Source organism: Lontra canadensis, unplaced genomic scaffold (assembly GCF_010015895.1).
Source record: "Lontra canadensis isolate GAN:19392208 unplaced genomic scaffold, GSC_riverotter_1.0 scaffold5, whole genome shotgun sequence".
In the NCBI taxonomy this organism is placed as follows: domain Eukaryota; kingdom Metazoa; phylum Chordata; class Mammalia; order Carnivora; family Mustelidae; genus Lontra; species Lontra canadensis.
Window position 1 is genome coordinate 6,375,925 of NW_022630999.1, and position 26,282 is coordinate 6,402,206.

A 26,282-nucleotide genomic window follows, 5' to 3' on the forward strand; every position below is an offset into this window, starting at 1 on the left:
GATGAAAGTCCTCTAAAACCTAAATCAGAAGTCGGTCTATTATCTCTTTTTATGGGATGAGTACCATTCACATCACAGTTTTCCTCCTAGACAAAGCAATTTCTTGTGAATAGTTGTGAAACACTCCTAAGTGTTAATAACTATACATAACAACACACAGCCAGAAGAGGTCCCAGAGCAGCTTGAAAGAAAATTCAGCATGGAAGTTCTGGTTCTCACGTTATCTCTGTGTGAGCCAGGAAGTCACTAAATATCTCACGCCTCAGCTTCCTCACCTAATTCTGGGAAGAACATCCACAGTGTGTCAGGGAGGATTACATGGAGACGAATGAGATACTGTATGGAGGCAGCACAATTTCAAACGGTATTTCCTTTACCATAACTTTTCTGCTAAACACTACCAGCATTTTAATTTTCAGCCCTTGTATCAATTTAGTCTGTTTCTCCTCTCCTAATACCCTTTGTAAGGTGCTGACCTCCGTGTGCTGACCTTCCTGGTTCGTGATTATATAGGGTTCCCTTTATTTTTATTTTCTATTTCTCCTACATAATCACCAAACAGCCCATATAACCACCAGTCCTTGCTCTGGTACAGTACTCCATTCTTTTATTATTCTTATTATTTTAATTAAGTAAACATTTATATGCCCAATGTGGGGCTCAAACTCACGACCCCATCAAGAGTCTCGTGCTCTACTGACTAAGCCAGCCAGGTGCACCCAGTACCACATTCTTGAAACTACCTCACCACTGGGTAACAGGACTTCTATGCATACTGATTAAGCACAGTAGAGCAGCATAACCCAGTCAGAGAACTTCACACTTACCAAGGAATCAGAGCAAAGATGTTTCCCCAGATAACTGGCTAAACTATGGTTACCAGAGGCAAAAGCACCGGAGCAGAATAATTATCTTCTAATCATTAGAGGTGCATCAGGCAATTTTTATCCAAAGCCTCATAAAGCAAATGTATCCATGAGGAATAATCATAGACAAGCCTCACCTACAGAGCACTCATTCAATATATTTCAGTGATTATACGGCACTGATCTCCCCCACTGACCCTTTTCAGATTTAAGAAATAGTTTAAAATTAAAAACAAACCATAAATTACATATTCTTAAAGTATATACCCTTCAACTAGAAAACACTGTAACACATCTCTAGGACAGTGAGGCTAACAAAGATAGGTGTCATGTTAGCCACTGTGTTACCCACACCAGGCCTTGTCCTCCCACTTCTACCCCTAGGCAACCATTGCCTGACAAGAATCAAGTTTATTAATTTGGACAATGCCATTGTTTCTCATTTAAATCCTCCTGTAAAACACAGAATATACATTTCACTCTTACATAGTCTGGCAAGAGGAGAAGGCAATGAAGTAGATTGCAAAGAATATTATGAAATTGTTATTCATTTGTTTTCTTTTCCCTTTGCCCTCCTCTGAAAGTTACTGAATTACTTCATCTTTCCATCTGTCTACACACAAGCTGTTTATGTATATTAAGATACATAGTTAAGACTCTACTGGTTACTTCACACTTAACACTAAATCACAACAGAAAAAGAAAAAAAGGTTTCCTGTCTTTCCCAAAGAAGTATGGAGAAACTATTTTCCATTATTAAAAGAATAAGAAAAAAAAAAAAAAACTGATCCAAGAGTGAAGAGACTATTTTTATACATGGGAAAAAAAATGTATTTTAGCCAGGCATTGTAACATCCGTAATTCCCTTTGGAAATCAAATTTCTACTCTGTAATCGTGCCTCTAATGATTTAGAACTGAGTCAGTTGAACGTGATGCCTCTGGAATGCCAGCTGGCTGTGAACGTGTGAAGAAGCCTGTGTGGTCACTGACACTGAGCAGCACCCACTGCTCTACGGAAGGACCATCCCAACACCACCTCCTGGGTGCTGCGTGATGTCACAGCCAGGTAGAGCACTGCCACTACTCTAAAAGGAAAAGAATGTGGCTCCACCTTCCCAGGAAGACGAATCCGAGCAGCTTCCCACAGGTAATTCTTTCAAGGTGAGTCACCCATCCTCCCTCAGTACAGGTGAAGTTCACAGGAAGGGCTATTTCACCCTGTAGGCCAGGAAGAGCCACACAATCAGCTTCTGAATCCCAGTGTTCAACTCATCTCCAAACACGTTTCCATTTGAATTTCTAAAGCCAAAGAATATACCTAATCTTTGCACCTAGCTTCTCTAGGATCATTAATTTCATAGATATTTAGGTACCTATTATGTGTAAGATATACTAGGTCCTGGATAGAGAATGGTTAACAGGAAAAAACATAATAATAATAAAAGCCTACATTTTTTAGTAAAACGGGAAAAACAGAGAAAAAGAACTGAGAAAGCTCTAAGAAGGAAGAGAACAGGCGGCTATAATAAAGACTCAGACACAAGGGGGTCTTGCTCAAGGACGTCTCACCTAACTTTCATGTGCATTCCAGTTAAAATGCAGGTTCCAGTTTAATGGGTCAGGGGTGGGACCTGGATTTATGCATTTCTCACAGACCCCAAGATCTGCTGCTGGTTCACAGACCATATTTTTTAGTAACAAAAGCCCCAGTGTTTCTCTAGTCACTGGTTTTCAAAGTGTGGTCACCAAACCAGCAGCCTCGGAATTTCCTGCTAGCTTTTTTGGGAAATGCAAATTCTCAGGCCCCACCCCAGACCTGCTGAATCAGAAGCTCTGCGGCACAGCCCAGCAATCTATGTTTTAACCGACCTTCAAAGTGATTCTGATGCCTACTAAACCCCAATACAGTAGCCTCTAGCCACATATGGCTACTGAGGCCTCAAAATGTAGCTACTCTGCATTGAAATACACTGTCATCTGGTGAATCACATACCAGATTTCAAAGACTTGAACAAAGAACGTAAAAACACCTATTAATTTTTTTATATTGAATGTATGTTGAATTACTATTTTGGACATAGTGGGCTAGATTAACTATAATGTTAACATTAGTTTCACCTGTTTTACTTTGCTTATTTTAATGTAGCTACTAAAAAGCTTAAAATTACACATGTGGTTAGTATGATAATTACACTGGGCAGTGCTGCAGTAAACTTTGAGAATTGTTCTGTAAAGCAATTGTTCTCAACCGGGACCGTTTTGCCACCCAGGGAACATGTGGCAGTGTCTGGAGATATTACTGGTGATCATAAACGAGAGCAGAGGTTCTACGGAAATCTAGTAGCTAAAGAGCAGGGATGCTGATAAATGCCCTGTAATGCGCAGGACAACCCCACAACAAGGAATTATCCAGTTCAATAGTGGCCAATAGTCAATAGTGCTGAGGTTTCAGAAATCTGTTCTACCACAGTGATTCTGCATGTTACAGTCACTCGGGGAGAGTTACAAGAGGCTGATACCTCTGCCCCTGGCCTATCCCTAATTCAATTGGAATCTCTGGTACAGGGGCCGTGGCATTAGTTGTTCATTTTGTTTTGTTATTTTAAATTCCCCAGGGTTGAGAACATCTGTTCAAAAGGTGTCCCTCATTTATAAATGCTCTGTGCCGCCCGTACCACTATCCCTCAGCCCTAGACTTAGACCTTTACATTTTTATCAGGTTTCCAGGTGATGCTGAAGTTGCTGGTCCAGTGTCCTAGGAGGGTTTACATAGTGATCCACATAGCACTAGGTATTTCTCCTCTCCGGATGGCCCAGCACCCAGAGAAGGCAGAGATAGTCTCGGGATCGGGCAGTTGCTTCCTCTGTAGAAAAGGACAACCCCACTGTCAAAGATGGTGGGACCTGACTAGAACCTGAGGCTCTATCACAGTGACTTCCTCATTTTGCAAAGGCAGATGCAACTCTTTCATGGAAGACGAGGGGGTTAAAGAGGCCAAGTATTCACTTAAATCCTCACTGGCCTGCACTGCAGCATGGAACAAAAATTTCAGTCGTTAGGTCATCTTACTGAAACACCTTTCATGTGACTATTCATTTCCTGCCAATACACAAGTTAAATCCCTTTAAAGGGGCACCTGGGGGGCTCAGTCTCAGCTTTCTCCCCATTCTCTAGAGTCCCTGGCTTCCTGTGGCTGTGACTTGCATCCTTGACTAAAGAATCCAAAAGACAACAAAACCTCCCTGCCTCACACTGAGGCAGAATCATTAGAAAGTTCTCCGTGTTAACGGTTTTTTCATGCTACATCGTTTTTTTCAAACTGTTTTCATACAACTTTTCTCTCCATCTTATCAAAGCTTTAAAGGGTGGTCAGAGGACTCCTGGTGATTTATAAGATCCCTTCAGGAAGTTGCAAAGTCAAAACTGTTTTCACACTAATACTATGACATTATGTTCTTTTTTCATGCTCATTCACTCATGAGGATACAAAATACAAAAAGCCACACTACAACTAACTCTTTAGAAACTACCCGTTTGAGTGTAGTGTCAAGGAAGAACATCTAGTTAACTTGAAAAGTCTAATAAAACACTTCTCAGTCTTCCAACTACTCATCCATCTGTGGGAGGCTGATTTTCTTCGTATGTTTCAACACAAATAACATATTACAACAGATGAAATGCAGATGCAGGTATGAGAATCCAGCTGTCTTCCATTTAAACCGGCCATCAAAAGAGACTTGCAAAAATGTAAAATATTGCCAGTATTCTATTTTTTAAATTTTGGAAATAGTGATTTTTCATGAAAATATGTTATTTGTGTTAACACGCAAAAGATTATTTTAAACAAATTAAATATTTCCCAAATTTCTGTTTTAATTCCTAAGACAGTATTATATTAATAAATATAGCTCATGTAAACAACAGCTCTTTGAGTCCTCCACAGTTTTTTAAGAGTATGAAAGTGGAGGTCAGGTTTGAGAACTGCTTCATTAGAGCAAAGTAAAATGAAGACTGAACACCCGCTTGTGAGCAACAATCTCTTTAAGTAGACTGTTGGGTAAGCAGGATGGAGCATACTGATAAGAGAGAAGTCATCCTGCCTCTAAAATAAACAGAACCATGAGCAGGAATGGAAGTGTCTATATTAGGTTCTCAGTGTTCTCTTTATTATGGCTATTTACTCTGTCATAAATAACTGAATTGCTAAAACCAGGTTTGCTCCCCACTTAGGACCCTGCTGTTCTCTCGGTCCCAGAATGCTCTTGTACCAGCTATCCATATGACTCATTTCCTCATCTCCCTCAAGTCCATCAAAAATCATCACCCCCGGGGTGCCTGGGTGGCTCAGTCTGTTAAGCAACTGCCTTCTGCTCAGGTCATGATCCTGGAGTCCTGGGATCAAGTCCCTCATTGGGCTCCCCACTGTCTGCTTCTCCCTCTGACCCTCCCCCTCTTGTGCTTTTTCCCTCATTCTCTCTCTCTCAAATAATTTTTAAAAATCTTAAAAAGAAAAAGATCACCATTTCAATGATGCCCACCCACCCTGGCCACCCAGTTCAAAATCACAACCTACCCCACTCCATTCACACACATTTCCAACTCTTTTCACTCACTTTGTCTTTTCTTTTTTCATAGCACTTACCACCTGATAAAATACCACATTACTCATGTGTTTATTACATCTGCTGATACTACTCATTCTTGCTAGAATATAAGCTGCACTGAAGGAAGGCTTTCTGCTTGTTTTGTAGTCTATCCCAATCATCTATTCTAGAGCAATGCCTAGTCCTTGATGCCTTACAATGAAGACTGGTTAAATGAAGGAGAATGAGCTTTGCAGATAGAGGCAGTGGAGTCTAGCAGATCAAGATTGGCTGTTAGACTTAAGCAGAACCTCAATCTGAACCTTGTTCGGACAATTACCAGGCTCATGCTCTTCAGTAAGTTACCGAACTCTCCAGCCCTCAATTTTCTTTCATGTACAATCAACCTCACAGGTGTGTGGTGAGAATAATAAGATAGCATCTGAAAACTCTGTAGCACCTGTAACTCAGTAAGTGATTATTAGGCATACTACCATGGACTTCACATCATTATTAGCTACTTCATCTTTTATGCTCCCAGGAGGCAGTGTCCAGAGTTTCTTGATTGGATTAAAGGCAATGGACAGCCCCAGGTTCACCTTTGCTACTCAAAGAGTAGCTCAATTTTCCATTGCTCAAGAAGATAATGTATTTCCAGACTCAGGGATATAAATAAAATAGCTTTAACTAATAGCATATCAGGGCACCTGGGTAGCTCAGTGGGTTAAGCCTCTGCCTTCAGCTCAGGTCATGATCTCAAAGTCCTGGGATCGAGCCCCACATCCAGCTCTCTGCCCAGCAGGGAGCCTGCTTCCCCTCTCTGCCTGCCTCTCTGCCTACTTGTGATCTCTCTCTCTCTCTGCCAAATAAATAAATAAAATCTTTAAAAAAAAAAAAAACTAATAGCATATCTATGGTAAAAGCATTATGAAAGGTCATTTAATTCAACTTTCATGTTTTCTTAACAGGTAAGTAAAGTGAGGCCTGAGGTGAAAAGGTTTCTAAAAATCACATGGATTGTTCACATAGAGAGGAGAACCTAAAATCCGGGTTTCTGGAGTCCCAGGACAATATTCTTTCCACTCTAATCTGCATGGAAACTGTTTAAGGAACCCTTAAAAAATTCCAAACTTTTTATCTCATAGAAGGTTAGCACAAAGAAGTAGAAGATAATTGAGATCATGTCTGGAGTGGACACAAGAGGCCTCTCTGTCACTCATGCCTGCCATCTTTATAACTCATAATAGATGGTCTACACAAGAATACACAGTGGACAGATAAATCCTACTTATGTACTGAAAGAACAATAAGTTCCTACATACGCCATCTAGAAGAATTATATCAAGGAAAAGGAAAGGAAAGATAATTCAGTCAAGGAATTGTTGCATGTTTTTTAACTTTAGATCTAGACTGTACCTATAAACTGCACATTTGGTCAACTATTCATTAACTAACTGTCAACTATTGTGACTTTTTCCCTGAATACTGTTCAAAAGTGTCAGAAATAGTAAAATACATGGGATTTAGTTCTACTATTGTTAGTAGCACCTCCTAAATACATACTCAAAACTGGTCCATATGCTTACAGGTAGGTAGTTATAAAGCTGGCTCTTCCACTTGTACAGACAAATGATCAAATGATAAGCACTAAAAGGGAAATTGTGTAAAAATTTAAATACATAAGATGGGACAGTCTGGTCTCTGATCAAGCCTCAAAAAAAAAAAAAAAATTACTAAAAATAGACCAAGGAAGCAAACAGAAGTGTTGTTATGGAAACATATTTGAATCACTGAAAGCAAATTAAAGATTCCTCCTATTTGCCAAACATTACCACTCAGACACTAATGCACAATACAGGCCTGTGCAAATCAACATCATATAAGAGTATACGGAATGTAGCACCATGCTAGACCTCCAAGACAGTGCAAAACACTGAATAACAGGAAACCCCCCACTAGTAGTTGATTATGAAGTTCTTTACCTAAAGATTCTAATCTTTAATCCATCTTAAATTCATTCACTTATTTAACAAATATTTATTAAGCACCTGCCAAGTAGGTTTTGAAGCATCTGGAATTCAAAGATGGAAAAAACCTTAATATATTACCAAGCTTAGAATTTCAGAAATCCAGACCAAGTCTGTTTTGAAAACAATGGGTAGATAAGGAAAGGAGAATAAAAACATCCCTGTTTAGCTGGGGTAGATGTCACACAGGCCTAACCACTGGGCAAAATCTAAATGTATAGTTATACAAAGTTGACTTAAGGAGAAAAACAAACAGGAAATGTAAACACTGTTGTAACAGACTAAGTTTCAGGGGCTAAAGAGGAAATGCAAGCAGTAATTTTATCATACCTAAACAGGAAATACATGATCAGGAAAGGCAAACACCTGTCCAGAGCCAATGACAAGTATGCAGAATGAGGGAAAGAATAAATGGACTCCTGAGTCTGAAGAATACTGGAGCATTCACTGAGGAAACCAGTCATGGTATCATCACAGATGATGCTCTCAGGCATAGGCATTAGGACATCTCGGTAATAAAGTGTATTTGTCTACAACCCACTTCTTACCTCAACAAACAATACCCAGCCAGAGCCAAGACAGTATACACAAAGATCAGGTGGGACTTGGCAAAATGCCAAGTAATATGGAAAAACAAAATGTCTTGGGTCATTCTAACTTTCTGGGAATCAAATAAATAAATGTTGCCTGTTTAGCCCTGGAAAAGTAAAGGAATGGGGAACATTTGGCAATGCAACTTACTTTCCCTAGCTGCAAATAAAAGATTCTGGAAGGGTTCTTCAGCTTTTAGAGCCCTGAACATCTTAAATAATTAACATTTCTTAACTAATCCCCTACAAAAACAATTTAGATCTATTCATATTTACTTGTTTGCATGTTTCCCCAATTCTTCTCCCTAAGGAGACTGCATATATTGCAGTTACGAGCATAACTTCTAAAGTTGGACAGCCTGGATCAGAATCAGGCCCATCACAAGTTGTCCAACTGTGATCTTAGAAGACTTAATTTTGCTTATCTTCAATTTCCTATCTGTAAAAGAGGAAAAATAGCAGGAACCTAGAAATAGGGATTGTTGTGAGGCTTAACAAAGGCTACAATGTGGTAGATTTCAATAACTTTGGCCATGATTAGCATATGGTATTCATAGCAAAGGGAAAATGTAGTGCCAAGGGCCATCACCCGCTTGAAGAGAGAAAGCAGTCAGCATAGCATAACGTTTTTAATATTTTATTGTCCTTCTTACTAGGCTCCTCCTTCAGTGAATTCAAGTATTGATATATATGTATATTTAGCTCATCTATTCCAGATGGCCCCATAGTAGTCCTATGGGGTCTCTCTGAATATCTCCTCTCACCTGTGGTGATACATCTAGAAGAATTATGCTTCTGATTCCCTTATAAGTTAGTTCTAGCACTTCTTCTGAAAAGCAGATTCCATACTGAGCCGTGACCTCCAATATCATCTAGTAGGAACATGGACAGTGGATGTCTTCAGGACCCTGCCCTTTGCAGCCTGGCTGAGGGAACAAGTTCCCCCAGTAAGTGGGGAAGATGACCCTGAGAATGGTTTCAAGCACAGTGAAGGCTTCTAGACCTAAGGATCCCTACCGGCCATGTAGACTTGATTTTCTTCTGTACTCACTAGTGCCTGGACAATAAACTCTCCCTGCCTGAATCCATAGGGCAGAATCCCTACAAGGTGCTTTAATAATTCCTTGCTGTATACTCAGAATGCACATATTATGTTCAATGTACAAGAATTATTCAGGTCTTCAAATTATCAAGCTCAAAGTATGAAAATGCTCAGAGTAAAACAAACTTAAAAAAAAAAAAAGTCGTTTTGGGTGCCTGGGTGACTCAGTTGGTTGAACGACTGCCTTTGGCTCAGGTCATGATCCTAGAGTCCCAGGAACGAGTCCCACATCAGGCTCCCAGCTCCATGAGGAGTCTGCTTCTCCCTCTGACCTTCTCCCCTCATGCCCTCTCTCACTGTCATTCTCTCTCAAATAAATAAATAAAATCTTAAAAAAAAGAAAGTCATTTTAAGTGAGAAAAAACAATAACAGGAAGTAGAGTCAGCTTTCCTGACCTCTTGGGTACCTTTTATCAGGATCTTTAATCAATACTGCTCAGAGCCTCAATACACCATGATCTTGAAACTTCGTACCAGGTTGGATAAAGATCTCCAGAACTGTTATTGTAGCTTGAATTATTGGTACTTAGAATACAGAAAAAGCCATCAAATCTAAACTAAGACTGTAGCATTATGAAAATAAGCAGTTTCAGTGGAATTGGTCCAAATGACCCTCTACTCTGAGGCATTCCTTCTGGGCGCTCCTATGCAGAAAGCTGAGGGATCATTTGATGGTCTATGAATCTACTCTGTTTCTTCCACACCTCAACCTTTCCACTTTTAGCTCAGCAATGCTAGAAAAGATACAGAATATCATGCCCAAAAGAGAACTGACTTAGACCAAACACTTTACAAATGGGCAACTTTTAAAAATCTGGCTCTCTTTTAAGAATTGTCACAGCTGGGGTGCCTGGGTAGTTCAGTTGTTAAGCGTCTGCCTGGAATATTGTGAAAACTGCATATTCCCAGAACCTTATCCCTCTGAGGATGCTTGAGGAGCAAGGCCCAGGAATTTGTATTTATAGCAAGTATTCCAGGAATATCATAGATAGATATATGATTAAAGGGGTAGAAATAGGGCCCAAAGGCAAGGGCCAAAGAATGTGAGTTATTTAGAAAAATAGAGATAGGACTTCATTTTTTTCAAGTATTTTATATAGATAGATAGATAGATAGATAGATAGATAGATGATAGATAGATTATAGAGATAATAAAGAACAATTTTCTATTTTTACTAGATTGGACAAGTTCAAATTGCAACAGAGACATATAGATAAGACAGGCTAACTGAACATTTTGTTATTTGGCTAATTATAGTAAAGAATGGGAATTATGGGTATTTCTTCTGGAAGGATTATAAGAATAAAGTATCAGGATTTCTTTCAGAATTTTTTTTAAGAGCCAGACTTTCTAAAAACAGGGAAGACAAGGAGACTGCCCGGAAAGATTTATCATCTGATCCCATTGTGATTTTAGAAGCGGAAAGCTTATCTTTTCCAAGAACTCTTGATGTGACTGTAGAACTACTGTCACATGTTGGCCACATGACCCCAACACTGCAACCATCTGTTTGTCCTGTTCTTGCCAATCATTGTTTATGCCCTCACACAGATAAACAAGGTATGAGAGAATCAGTGCCAAATTAATTTTGAAGAAATTAATTTGTTTAGCTAGATGCTACCTGAGGACCAGAGTCATGGCTCTGCCATTGTCTTCCTCTTATATGGACTGATCCTCCTCTGTATCTAGGATTGAATGTACATAAAGATGTGATGTCAAGTAATGTTTGTTTTGGTTGTCACTTTGGTGATCTGGTGTCTTAAAGTCACAGGTTTTAGAGGCATTCTAATAGAATTCAGATCCTAGTTCTGCCAATTTACTAGCTGGTGATCTTCAACAAATGACTTTACCTCTTCAAGTCTCAGTTCCCTCATCTACAAAATAAGAATAATAAAATCAATTCCACAAGGTGTGGTGAGGATGAACTGAATTAATGTACATAAAACAAAGCTCCAATGAAAGCACTAAATGAATTCTAAATTTTTGTCATCACTTTTGTTGCTGCTTTTGTTGCTACTGAAAACATTGACATCATCATCTTCTTCTTCATCATCATCATACCAATGGATCCTAAAGTTCTTAGATTCCAGTGAGTTCAGGAATTCCTGGCCAACGACCACTGCTTCAGCCCATTCCCTCTTTCCTCTTTGACATCTAAGAAATATCTATAATCTTTTAACTTAACTCTACTGAGTGAATTCCATAGTAAAGTGGTGTTATCTTTGTCGCTAACCCAACTATCACTACCAATTTTATGAATATCTTTACAAGTATGCCCTCTATGTCTTAAATTGAAACCATAATCCTAAAAATGAGTATTTGGGGCTTTACAACAGATTTGAGGCCAGATTTGGGGATTAGAGGATCTATTAATTGATCTTCGTTCACACCACCTTATAAGAAACCACCCAAAAATAGCAGAATCAGCTTTTCCAGTGTCTCCACCTTCAGTCAGTGCTAGGAAGAGAGGGTGAAAGCTGGCACTGGAACAGAAAATGTGGCTAGTGACAACATGCGACCGTGAACTTTCAGTTTCAATATCCCTTTCATCCTTCACCTCTGACAACTTGCCAGAGAAACTGCATACTTCTCACAGCCTGCAAGAGTCATGGCTCTCCTCTCCCAAGAGAAATCTTAGCCATGCTTCAAAGATCAACTCAAAAGTACTCCTCCATGAAACCTTTCCTGACAGCCCAAAGTTGGAGGCAATCACTCATAGAAAACTGTAGAGCAAGAAGAAAGCTTTGCTAATTTTAGGGTCTGAATAATTCCATGGTTTAAAGATACAATCAAAAGGCTTGCAGTAGAAAAAGAACCAATGAATTCCAACTATCCACACTCTGCTTGGAATTATGAATTGCTTTTTTGTTCAGTGTTTCAGTTGTTAGGTTTGTTTTTTTCCTCTGCACATATTTGTCTCAGGACCTGCTTTTACAGGAATCCAAGCAAATCCAGTTCATAGTATTTATGCCTGGGAGGGGATAAGGAAGTAATCAGACCCATAGCTTATGTGGTAGGAACATATATGTTCACAGGCTTTGAGAGGTAATTGAACAGGCTGTCAACAGTTGAATAGCGCATAGACTTTGTACCAAGTATTCGTCTTCTAAGACTCTCTCCTGTAGTAATGCACACAGAAGCACAAAGATATAAATATGAGGCGTTATCTGTGGAGGACTATATAGCAGAGAAATATTGGAGATACCTGTTAATATATCAGTCAAAATATCTGTCAATAGAATAATAATTAAGTTACAGTGTAAGCATTCTATAAAACACAATGATACTATTAAGCAGGAGTTTGGTCTATATTTACTGCTAAGGAAAGGCGTTTATGATAAAACAATAAGCAAAAAAAAAATTTAAAAGACATATGTATTGTGTTCTATATATGTTATTTTCCTCTTTCTTTCTGGAAATACACACATACACACACATCCCTCAGACTATTAGCATGGTTACTATTGGGGAGGGAGATGACTTAGGGGCAGAAGTGGTGGTCAGGGTGGTATAGAAGGGTTATGAAGAAAATGTCTCTATATTTTTTTAATGATTGCACATTACCCTTAAAATTGAAATAGATGCAGTGCATTTAGAAATGAACATCTGAAACATTCTTCATCATTTTTTTCTTAAAGTCCACAATCAGTATTGGCAGCCAGGGAATTCAGAGAATTTCAGCTACATATTCTCTTTCTATCTGACATTTACTAGGATAAAAGGTGTGTTGTAACCAAATTTAAGCACATAAGTGATCTAAACAGTAATTAATAAGAAAAATTATCTGTTGACACTGTTGTCTTATATAAGATTGCTTGCTCTTTTAAGATGAAAAATGTCACAAGGATAGAAAATATATTTCAAATACTCATTATGGTTTTCATAAGCAAACTAAGGAAAATCATAATTACAAGGGAAAGCAGGAAATTAAAATCAACTATAAACATATACCTAAGCCTCCGGCATTTGTTTCCTTTTGTTTCATTTCATCAGGAAATTAAACGATGCTCAATGATAAACATTTGCAGTCTCTCAAGTGTTTGAGAGGAAGACTATGGCAAAAGATATTACTGGTACTGGGATTGAATAGCTTTTTTTTGAATGCAGTGGAAAAACTACCAAGAAGAGTCAACCCATTGTGACCATGCCTTTTGTCTACAGAATTTGCTTCCATAGAATTCTGAGTATGCATGAGCTTGGGAGAGTACCTACAGGCTTGTTACAGCGAATCCCATAATGCAGTAAGAAAGAAAGGGGGTTGGTGGTGAAAAACATGGCCCCTGCTTGGGTGTATGATTATGAGGAAAGAATCCTAAGCTTCAATTTTCTGTAAACTGGGAATAATAATATAAAATGGCAAGGTTACTCAAAGGATTAAATAAGAACACATACACCATACCACTTGGTCTAGATAAGACTACTTACATGTTACTTTTGTCATTATTCCATTTTTATTTTCTTATATTTTTGTATTGGGATGCATATTAGCATGATGACAGGGGCACCTGAGTGGCTCAGTTGGTTAAGCATCTGTCTGACTCTCAGTTTTGACCCAGGTCATGATCTCAGAGTCATGGTGATTGAGTGAACCCTATGTCAGGCTCCATGTTCAGTGTGGAGTCTGCTTGAAATTATCTCCTCCTCTCCCACCCTCCCTAGCCCTTCTCCTCCCTCAGCTCACACATGCTCTCCTTCTCTCACAATAAATAAATAAACAAAATCTTAAAAAAAAAAAATAGCATGATGACCAAAAATGTAAAAGACTTGAGTAATACATCATTTCTATAAAGTTATTTCCAATCACCTACAGCCTGATCAATGTGGCTAGTAGATCTCAATAGAAACTCAGGAGGAACAAATAAGCTGGCACTGACATGCAGAAGCAAATAATGTCTATAAAATCTGCTTGGTTAATAATACAGGGTCCATTCATTCAGCCAATATTTATTGAGTATGAACTGTGCTTCATGCACTATGAGTCTCTGGACAGACTGTACTGAGCAAAACAGGGCTACCCTAACAACTTAGAAACAAGGGCAGATAAAAGACACTGGGGAAAAATTCATAATTCTAAGTATGCAGCAATTGGAAGACAATTTGCCAGGAATCACAGTGAGGAAATGAGGAAGTGAGACAAGGAAGGAAAGAGACGAATAAAGAGTACATAGACTAGCCAGCTACCAGTATGCTAGAATGGTGAACTAGCCTAATTCATGTGGAATTAAGAAGGTTCCCATGACACGGGACTTTTGCATGTTAAAACTGAGACAGTCCCCCAAAAATCTGGAATGTGTTGATCACCTTAATCCATGAGCAACTGGGTCTCGATCATTCTGGAGATCTTCAGAGAGGATGCATAGAACACAACTTAGAATTATCTCCAAAAGAAGGCAAGAGAGTATTTATCCCTCAAGATTTAATCCTCAGTGGTTGAGGGAGGGTCACTCCAAGGCACTATCTTTCATTTACTCTCCATCTGACCTGCGCGTGCTCCTGCCTCCAGGGAATGCCGTCCAAGAAGGACACAGGAAAATGTTGGCATGTTTAAGAAGTATTTACAGGCAAACTCTGGGGTCACCCACAGGGGTATCAGCAGGGGACCAACACTATCTGACACATGATTATTTTTCCCCATTCTCATAGGCAAAGGGATAATTTCAATATTATTCTCATTTGGATTCTCTAACTAGTGAAGAGTTTAGACCTAACTTCATATTTACATCCCTTTTTGTGTATTTAACAGTTTTAAGGTAGGTTATTTTCTTGGCCTGGAACAACTGACCTCCATAATAAAAAGTAATAAAAAATTTCATTCAATTTACCTAGAATATGTGCATGTGGGGGTGGGTAGCAGTGGGAAGCAAAATAAACTTTTTCGTGTGAACCGAAGGTGAGAACTGATCATTTAGTCATACCATTCCTAGTGCCATGATCCTTGTTCTACTTCCCTTTACCTTTAAAGCAGAATTGAGACCCTTGAGTTTTATCTGTCACATTTTTCAGGTTCCCATGGAGTTGAATTATGGTCATGATTCATATGTCTGTCCTTCAAGACCCTTCTCATATACCCATTTCCTCTCAAGTGTATTTTCAGACCTCTCCTCACTCTCTATACGCTATAAACTGTTGTGGGTGTGCACTGCCTGCTTTGCCCAGTACTGTACATTTCTATTTTCTTTAAGCCTCTCTCACTGCAGCCTATTTTGAATTGGATTCTAGTTCACTCAGGGGGGAATCGGGAATGTTTAATGAGCTGTCATTACTGAAATCTAACACACTTAAAACTCTTGTGGAACTGAAAACCCAGGATGAAGCTACAGGCTAGGGAACTCACTGTATCATAATAAGAACATGAGCTTTGAACCTTCAGAAGATAACTAAATTATAAATTTAAACTTTAGATCCTGTCATTTCATTGATTAAACACTCAAACATTTCTTCAACTACCTAGGAGCTGTTGTCATTAATCTTACCCAGTTTTATGCATTGTATTTCACTGCATTTGGCCCTTTACCAAAGCTATCCTCCAGGCATGATTATAAACTGACACTACTTCAGAATGATGATGTTTGATGATTCTACTACTGAGCAGCAAGTAATCTATATAGTCCCTGTCTCATAAACAAATTGCTTGGACTTTTCCAGCTAACCTTTTATCTCAAAATGTGTCCTCATTTCAAAGAGTGGACCAGACTTCATGTAAAAATACAGCAACTGAATAACAAGACAGTAAGGGACCTACCTGAGGTCACACAACTCATGGTCAAGGCTAGAAGTTCTCTTCCTGTGCTGCTTGTCTTTCATCTATGTCATCCATTTTCTTCTCACTTCTCTGGAAAGAAAAGAAATCTCAGACAGTCATCTTCCCATTCACCCACCTGACTCAGACCTCTGTGCTTCAGGATTTTCTTCTGCAACCACCATGCCCCACCCTTCAATCATTCCATTGAGAGATAGGAGGACTGCTTCTCTGCAAGACCTTCAGAGCACTGACCTCCACAAGCATGGCATGAATTTCAGTAGCACTTACAGCCTTTTCCAGACATTTGGTACTCATAGTATCCTGACTGGATAGTTATTTACATCTTGATAAATAATGTATCTGTCTGCCTTACTCAAAGTCAAGGCCCTTGAGGACACACTACAGATTTATATAATTTGTTGCATTCCCCACCATGCCTAAACGCCTGTCACTATGCATTTAATAGATGTTTCACAGATATTAAAGAGGATGCTAGTGACAATAATTTCATATGTAATTGTATGTATAACTTATGTATATATTATATATAATATGTAACATATATGTACATATATGTAAATAGTTTAGATTTTTTATTCTTGAGAATTAAATTATATTTAGTACTAAAAACTAGTAAGCGATATTGGCTCCCAAATACAGTGCTGCCTGTACATAGACCTGAGCAGATTTCAACAACTCTATCTGAAATAAGGCAGGGAAGTTATTTCTTGTATTTTGTTGTGATTTTTGTGTTTGTTAGAGCAATCACATTGCAGAACTAAAAAGATGAATCTGCATTTAGAGAGCTGGCAATTTTGGTAGACTCCTGATGTGAAATGTTTTCATTCAATTTACTTCCCCAGTGATGGTAAAGCTGAGGTCAAATTCTGCAACATTTGGGAAACCTATAAAATGCAAAGGCAATGTCTGCTGTAGAGTCCCAGGGCCAAAGGATTAGGAGACACAGAGTAACAGTTCTGTGGGTCAATGAACAAGGCCAGAGAAAGGCAACTCACGTTTTTTTATCTTGCCACGGCTTTAGCAAGGTGTTAGGAGTGGAATTTTGCCCAAATTTCTCCTGTAAGATATATGTGAGGATCTCTAAGGTGAAGAAAGGGTTAAAATAGGACTTCAGGGGGCAAATGTAAAAACAAGGAAAAGCTTTGGCTCAGCAAAATAGAGTTGTCTGTTTTGACCATCAGGTACTTAAAGGTAAGCAATAGTGTTACACTTCTACCAGACTGAGACTGAGGTGTGAATTGCCACACGGAACCTGGGAATTTTGTAGGCAAAGGAGGAAACATGTTAGGAGAAGAGTATGTGTTGTTAAATAGACATGGTCCACCTTAATGCTCCAAACGGGGATTTATGCGAAGCAAAAGGTTTGGAGCTGTCATGTGGTAGAAGGTACAATGTGAACAGAAGTGCCTGAATGTGAACAAAATTCCCAAAGTAAAAATTTTAGCTTGGAATTCTACCGCCCTAAGGAAAGGGAATTAGTAAGAGCCCAGTGTTCCCGATCCCGGGAGGGTTGGCTTTTGGACAGAACACTTCTAGCAGGACATTGGTGTCAGCTTACTCAGTGTGCCTCTAGTCCTCAAAATGTCTGTCAATAAAGGGCTAGACATTTGCGCCTCTGAAGCTTAAAATTGCCATTCTGAAAGTAGCCAACAAAAATTAATAAACTATGCCAAACTATAAAACGTGAAACCACAGAAAGATATGGACACTAATACTGATACCCATTCTATCCTTTGAGTAGCAAAGAGCTAAAAGAACACAAAGGCCAGGAACTGTCACAGAAATCACTGATCTTCACAGTTCTGTTGTGTTAGTAAGCAAAATAGAAAAGTTCACATTTGTGAGACTGGAAACACATGCACATATACATATAGTCAATGAGGTCGTATAAAGTGAGGAAATCTAGTTTCCCTACTCGGATAGAGTAGATGGCGTATGGCACAATTCCATGGAAAAGTAAAGTGATAAACATTTCAATATTCCTTATGCAAGGCAGTGTTCGAAAAAGAACTTGTTGGAGGCGTAATCTGCCTTTCTCCACAAGGAAGCTCTCAGGACACCATGGTCAACATGAGACTTTGACTGGATACTTCTGGATTCTGCTTCAAATTTTTTTGGAAGTTGGTAGAGTAGAAAGCATTATTTTTTTTTTTAAATTTTGTTTATTTGACAGAGAGTTAGAGAGAGCACAAGTAAGCAGAGCGTCAGGGAGAGGGGGAGAGAGAGAAGCAGGCTCTCTGCTGAGCAGGAAGCCTGATGAGGGGCTCGATCCCAGGACGCAGGAATCATGACCCCAGCTGAAGGCAGCTGCTCAACCAACTGAGCCACCTGGGCACCCCATAGAAAGCATCATTTTTTAATATAGATAATACAGAGCTTAAAAGTTAAGCATGGCACAATGGCAAGGAAGTGTATTTAATCTTATCTTCATACTTGGACTTGAAAGAGAAAACAAACTATTCTGGTCAGTTGTCCTACACCAAAATCAAATTATCCTTCCCCAGAACCAGACATCAAGTTCTAAAAGCCAAAATGCCATCACTGACCTTAAACTCCAAAGAGAGCCCAGTAAGCTGAACATAAGCAGTTTATTATAATAAACATAAGTTTATTATGAGTTATAACTCCTGCATTTTATAGTAAGTTATCTCATGCTTTTTATTACTTGTTACTCGTGTGGCTACTGGTCAGATCTGGGATGGGCATTTCCATAAACAAACAAACAAAAAAAAGTTGCTGTTTTTCTTCAACCTTTCTGAACAGCTCTGAGTCAAGACCAAGCCGAGGTTACCTGCTGCGATTCAAGGAAATACAATCCTAAAATATGACAGAAGGGTTCGCTAACTAAGGCCAACCTTTGAACCTTGTGCTTTGGGTGCTCAGAAGTCACTGATTAGAATGCAAACACCCTTGCTAAGTCCATCATCTTAGGCCTTATCAGCAGACAGCAAAGCTGTCGTCTATCTATATTCAGATAGCCCTTTAATCAAGCCCTAAAGTATAATTTATATATGTTTTTATAATTTCCTTGTAGGTTTATAAATGTTTTCTATTTGAAAAGTTTTCCTGGGTATTACATGGAAAACTTGCTTAACCTTAAGTTGGATCATCATGGTCACTGAATTTTAGGAAGGATTAATGGTCAAGCATATATAAAATGCCAGATTTAAATAAACCTCATACTGCCCAACATCAGGATATATTCTATAAATGTCATTATTTTGAATTAAGAATTAATACTAATATTCCCAAATGTTTTAAGTGTCTGATAGAATTTGCAAAAAACAATGTTTATTTCAATATTTCTTTAAGTTTAAAATAAGGCTTAGATTCATGACCACTCGCAGACAGTGAAACTCTTGTAGAACTGCTGCCCAAATTTAATACAGAGGTGGTGGTTTGGGATGGTGAGAAGTAGAGACACAAGAAGCCAAAAAGAATCAAGGGCAGTATTTGTCTCTGAGCACTCAGCTTCATCCAAAGTTAAGAACTCACAAGTATAAATTCTAAAAACAAACAAACAAACAAACAAAAACCAATCAGGAATATAATCAGGCTACCTGGAGAAAGACGATAGAGACATCAGGATCCTGAAAAAAAAGTTGGAAAGGCATCATGGTCACAAACAAAGGAAACCTGGTTCAGGAAAGAAAGAAGCAGGAAGATATAAAGTAACCAACAGAGGGGCCCCTGGGTGGCTCAGTGGGTTGAGCCTCTGCCTTCAGCTCAGGTCATGATTTCTGGTCCTGGGATACAGTCCCACATCTGGCTTCCTGCTCAGAGGGAAGTCTGCTTTTCCTTCTCCCTCTGCCCCTCCCCTGCTCTTGCACATGCTTTCTCTCTCTCTCTCTCTTTGCTCTCAAATAAATAAATAAAATCTCTTAAAAAAATAATAATAAAGTAACCAATAGAAACAAGGGGAAAATCACTGATACAGATTACATACCCCAGAGATGTTGCCAGCATCCAGGAGACAACTGCCTTGTCTCTTCCATGCCTGACCCAAGTTCACTATTAATTGCTTGCTCAGCCAGCCTCCCTCTCCATGGGGTTTTGACTTTTCAGTGACTATCTGGTTTGTGCTCTCATGGGTACCAGTATGGGCTAAATAAAGTACCTATGTCTAGTCTGTCATCTAGCATGTGCTCAAAAAGCATTCATTGTTTTTTTATTTCCTCTTAACTACAAAATAAGAACCAAGGATCAGATATGTTTTCCTATTAATATTAGAATGAATATATACATACTAAAATTCCAAAAAAATTTTTCAATAGTAGAGAGTGGGAGGTTTTTGTTTGTTTTTAAGATTTTATTATTTGAGAAAAAGTACAAGCAGGCAGAGTGGAAGAGGCAAGGGGAGAAGCAGGCTCCCTGCAGGGAGCCAGACACAACTCAGTCCCAGGACCCCGGGATCATGATTTGAGCCTGGAAGGCACACACTCAACCAACTGAGCCACTCAGGCACACAGAAAGAGTGTCACCTTGTCAACGAATCTTGGAGAACCACAAGATATGTTCAAAACTCCTTATGATGCTAACCAGCTTCGGATTAGCTCCGAACCACTTACAGCCCAAGGGAAAAATTCTAGTTCTCCAGAGCCTTCTTCCCACATCCAACGAACTTCAACTGTTCTTTGAGGTGACTTATGGTCACTGTTCCACTAGAAAGCTTTTCAAATCTGTGCAGTGTGCTACTATGTCAAACTCTAAAATGCTGCATGTGCTAAAGTAAGTCAGCAATGACTGGCCAGATTAGGGGAGAAAATATTGTGGTCAGGCAACCAGAGACAAATTTGGCAAGAAAGGAGGTCAGTGGGGATTTCCAGAGTCTCAACACTGAAGGACAGCGATACTGATGACAAATAATTTAGCAGTGACTTAGTGAGGAGAATCCACCAGTGGCAGAAACTATAACACTTTTTGGGGGAAAAAGGGGCTTAAGGACTATAAAAAACAAATGCCAAGAAGGTAACCTACAACTATCAATCCTCACATAGGGAAACAAGGGAAAGAAAATGTTTCATAGAAAACCACTTCAAAACAAAGACCAAAACTACTCTCCTGAAAAGGTGTTACTACAGATATTTTTCACAGATATAATTTCACAGATATCTAACCCTCACTATACCACAAAATGCTTTTCTAAGATTTGCACTATCTTTATAGTATCTGGTAATAATGGAACAGGCTTCACTTTTAGCCAAAAGAAGGACTCATCACTAGGACATGAATTACTTTTAGGCCAGACAAGCCACAGAAAGTACAGCCTCAAATGAATATTGAAAGCTCTCAAAACATACACACACACACCCCGCCACCACCACCACCACCACCAGCAACAACAACATAGATAGGAACCACAGACCAGTGTTCTTAATTTCCAGTTATGGCTTGCCATGAAGAGTCTCCTGTCTTTTTTTTTTCTTTTTTTTAAGATTTTATTTATTTATTTGAGAGAGAAAGAATGAGAGAGAGAGCATGAGAGGAGAGAGATCAGCAGGAGAAGCAGACTCCCTGCAGAGCAGGGAGCCCGATGCGGGACTGGATCCCAGGACTCCAGGATCATGACCTGATCCAGAGGCAGTCGCTTAACCAACTGCGCCACCCAGGCACCCAAAGAGTCCCCTCTCTTATGCATCTCCGTGCCACAAAGAAAAGGAAAAGATGCCTGTCATTCTAGATTTATCACCAAGAGAGACCCTTTCCTTTCTCTATGTGAACACTTCAGGGGTTTTTCAATGCCCACAGAAAATGTACTATCAAGCCCCACGACTCTACGTGACTTTTTAAAGAACAAGGAAGTTGCTGCCGCCTGTCTTTCACAGCGGCCACATGTGCAGGCTTCTCAGTGCAAACCACAGCAGCCTGAGTTTGCTTAGAGTCCTCCCACCAGAGGAAACATGCAAAGAGGCTCTCAGTCAGCAGCCACCAAAGGAGAAAATGAATACTTCACATGGCACGTAGAGAAAGCAACTGCTCTGGCACAGTATTGTTTAGAGCTTCCAGAAAAAGAATTAACAGGTAGCAAAGCAGAGCCAGAACAGAGGGAATTCTTCATCTGGTGAACCTACACAGGGTTGTAACCCTGCTGATCTCAAAGGTCAAAAAATTCAACAGGTGGACTGCTCCAATGGATAGGGAAATAGAACTGTATGAAATAAATGTCTTCCATCTCCATAAAATTTTGGTGCATTTAAATATTATTTATATCTTGTATGTTTACATATGCATTTCTGCATGTTACAAGAAACTGGATTTCCTCTCAAAACTCTGTAACACAAGCCAAGCAAATCCTCCAAAAATTATTTCTGTTGGAGAAATTACTGATATTGTTCACCCCCATATACAGTCATATACAGAAGATATCCTTTAAACAATTACATCCCTCTGATTTCCAGTCTTTGGGTCAGAGAATTAGTCTAAACAAAGGCATCTTTAGAAAACCAGATCTAATTTCTTTATAGCAAAAAGGAACAGCACCCTAGCAATACAGTACACAAATGGAAGATGGCTGAGAGGAGAAAAACCAGGCTTTGAGCTGACATTATTTTGGCCTATGTATTCTTTAGCTACCAATTTCTATCCAGTGAGGAGCAGCACTGATTTTTCTTCTCAAAGAAGAAAGAAAGAAATAGAGGGAGGGGGGGAAAGACAGAGAAAGGGAGAAAGGGAGAGAGAGAGAGAATGCGAAAAAGGAGAGAGAGAGAAGAGGGGGGGGAGAGAAGGAAAGAAAAAAGGAAGGGAAAGGAAGGGAAGGGAAGAGAAGAGAAGGGGAGGGGGAGGGAAGGGAAGGGGAGGGGAGGGCAGGGGAGGGGAAGGGGAGGAGAGGGGAGGGGAAGGGAGGGAAGGGAAGGGATGGGAATAACTTCCAACTATATTATGTAAGAGATCATTAAGTATATAGGAATGTAGTTTAGGACTTCCCTCCTGAGCAGCTGGGGTCCCGAGTGAGCCTGCAGACCTCCTAGCTCCTATTTTAGGTATTTTAGGAGTTGGGGGAACTGTTTTGGGACTGAATCACCTTCCAAGAATACATTCAGTGCCCATCAACCATCCCTCATAGCTCTGCCATGCCTGGGCTGCTGAGCTAGTCTTCTCCTTGCCGAGACACCTGACAGTTCCAGAGCTTGGAAATAAGAGCTTGAAAGACAGCTCAAAAAAGATCATGTGTTTAGGAGGACTAGGAGGGACTGTTGTACTTAACTGGAATTATTAAAGTTCAAAACAAAACTAGAAGCAGCTTATAGCAGATCAAGTTGGTTGGACGACTGCCTTCGGCTCTGGTCATGATCCTGGAGTCCCGGGATCGAGTCCCGTATCAGGCTCCCGGCTCCACGGGGAGTCTGCTTCTCTCTCTGACCTTCTCCTTGCTCATGCTCTCTCTCACTGTCTCTCTCTCAAATAAATAAATAAAATCTTTAAAAAAAAAAAAAAGATGGGGTCTCTTTCCTTTACCCTTCAGTCTGGGCTGGCTGGCAACTATTTGATAATAGAAAGTGGCAGGAATGACACTCAGCGAGCTCTGGGCCCTGACTCCAGGAGAACTGGCAGTTTCTACCTAGTCTCTAGAAGTGCTTCCACTCCTCGCTGGAGAGGTCCTGGGATGACTTGGAAAGGGAAAGGGGCCCAAAAGAGCCCTACCTTCCAACCATCAACATCACTGGACCCATTAGAGAAGCCTGGACACCACCTGAATACCACTAAGTAATCCAACGAATGTTATAAGGAACAGGAGAAAATCAACCAACCAACCCCTGCCTGAATTCCTAATTAATAAAATGATGTGATATAAGGCTTGTTTTTTTTTCATGCTGTATGATCTTTAATTAAGCATAAAGACTTCCAATCACATCAGCTAAGGGCCATTTTACTCACTCTTCTGTTGGGCCACCAGTCTCTTGTCTCTCTCTTCAGTAACAGTGAGATGGATACTCTTTCCACCAGGAAGAGAAATCCATGGTCTGTTGCCTTTGCCAGTAATAAAAATGTTGAAGAGTTGGGTGGCAAAGCTGTCACCACTGACATCTTTCATGTGAATTACATCAAAAGAACCAGGGTGTCTCTCTCTGCTGATGATCACACCAATTCTTCCCAAGTTAACATGTCCACATAACATGTATGATAACATGTCTGTTATCATACACAGATTACCAGTATCAACCTTGATGAAATCAGTAATCCAGTCTCCAAATCAATCTGAATGGTGTCATTCACCTGGATGAGGGCATCAGGACAGCAGATGGCACGAGAAACATGAGTCACCAGACGAGGGATTCGTTTTGTCCCCACATTGATCCTTCTCACATTGCACAACTTACACTTCTCACACTGATCCTCTCTCACACAACTTATACTTGGCTTCCTCAGGTGTAATCCGATGAACAACAAAGAGACCCTTGGTGTCACAGATCAGACAGAAATTCTCCCCAGTCTTGTCAGTGCTGATGACATCCATAAAACCAACAGGGTAGGTTATATCAGTTTGGACCTTGCCATCAATCCTAATAAAACACAGCACATAGATCTTCTTTATTTCATCTCCTGTTAGGGCATACCTAAGTCTGTTCCTTAGGAAAATGATGAGATGGAGACACTCTCTCAGCTTATAGGGTGAGGCAAACACACCAGTCAGTTTATCCAGCTTCCAACGTTTTGGAACTGCTATATACTTCAGATGCTTCTTGGGGCCACAAACCGTAGAGGACCAAGTCCTTCTGGTACATGAGCTACAATGCTTATTTGAAATCAATCACAGTGATAGATAACCAGTAGACAGCCTCTAGGAAGAGTACATCATTTTAAAAACAAAACCTCTAGCTATAGAAAACTCAATATATTCCAAATTTTAAAAAGCAGTTTAAAAGTATGTATGTTCTATAATAAGCATAAGAGAAGAAGATGTTAGGGAGCAAAAGCATGCACCTCCTGCCTCTTGGTGAGTCTTCCCAAAACAGATGTCATGTAATAGGTATGCTTCTGAAAGTGGTCTGTAAGCTACATCACTGTAAATCTTTGAGACAAATATCAGTTGAGTAATGGCTACATGTCTGTCACTGTGTTAACCAACAAGGTTGTGATAATGATCAAGTAACATATCTGCCCTTGAGAATCTTGCTCTCTAGTGCACAACTGACTAGTTAATACATAAATTTTAAAATGGATTTAAAGCAAGAGTTAGCAAAACTTTTCTGTAAAGGACCAGATAGTAAGTATTTCAGGCTTTGCAAGCCAATTTTGCCAAAATAGCACAAAAGCAGCTTTAGATAATACATAAATCAATGAGAGCAACTGAGTTCCAATAAAACTTTATTTTTGGACATTAAAATTTGGATGTCGTATAACTTTCATGTATCTTAAAATACTTCTTTTAATTTTTTTTCAACTGTTTGGAAATGTAAAAACAGTTCTGTACAATAGGCAATAAACTGGAATTGACCCTCAGGCCATAGTTTGCCAACCTCTGGTTCTGATTTGGATCAGATGGACCTAAAGCAGGTGGAACCTGCAAAATAAATAAAAACTGAGTACTATCAACTGGGTTTACTGTTTTGGACTGCTATGGATACAAATAATAATCTATTTCAGATTTCTTCCATGCATAGGGCATGAGTCTGCAAGGCTTTGATGATTTATCAGGGAGGAACTCTGGGGAGTACGAAGGACTCAGAGGAAGGGCAAAGTCAGCCTTGGATGGAAGGAAACACAGAGATGGAGTTGTAGGGCACATGAGCAAAGGCAGCCTAATGTTGTGTGATTGTTAAGCAAAAAGTACTCAAACAGCAGAAGTGGGACTTTGGGGGAAAGGACGGAGTGCCAGTATTCAAGAAAAATCTCCCTGCTTTGTAAACACTGAGTGCCCTTAAGTAAAGCTCCTCTTGGAACACACTTTTTTAAGACTCCTGGAGCTAGACAAATTGGAAGCACTGAGGTAAATAAAGACGAGAATTTAAGAAGACATTCTTGTTGCTGAATGGCTATTTCTGTTTATTTTCATCAGATTGCCACTCACCTTCCCTTTAAACTTTGCCATTCTACTTTATGCTCAAATAAGCTCATTTTGGCAAGAGACTTGCTAAAGGTTCAATGCTTTGCGTACTAAAGTTTCATTTTTGTTTTATTTTTATACAAAGAACCTTCAAAAACTAATGAAAAATCCATGCAGTTCTCCAGAGGAAGTCTGCTGGCGACCTTCCCACCACTAGCATCCCCTCCACCCACTGCTCCCTCACCCCCGCCACAGGACCTAAGAGAGGTACACCCACTGGGAGGAAAAAAAGAAGTGACAAAGACACAAAAAGGTAGAAACCCTTTGCAGTCAACAACAATGTATCTTCTTTTTTTTTTTTTT

At 39.6% G+C, this 26,282-nt stretch overlaps 1 protein-coding gene across 1 annotated transcript; it reads right to left on the reverse strand.

The window, feature by feature from the left end:
• Positions 1–23,801: 23,801 nt before the first annotated feature.
• On the reverse strand, positions 23,802–25,990 carry LOC116864404 (40S ribosomal protein S4, X isoform-like). The gene is given in 4 exon segments (XM_032851977.1): positions 23,802–24,112; positions 24,115–24,230; positions 24,262–24,645; positions 25,944–25,990. Coding segments are annotated over 4 exon segments (858 nt in total).
• Between the last annotated feature and the right edge of the window lie 292 nt (positions 25,991–26,282).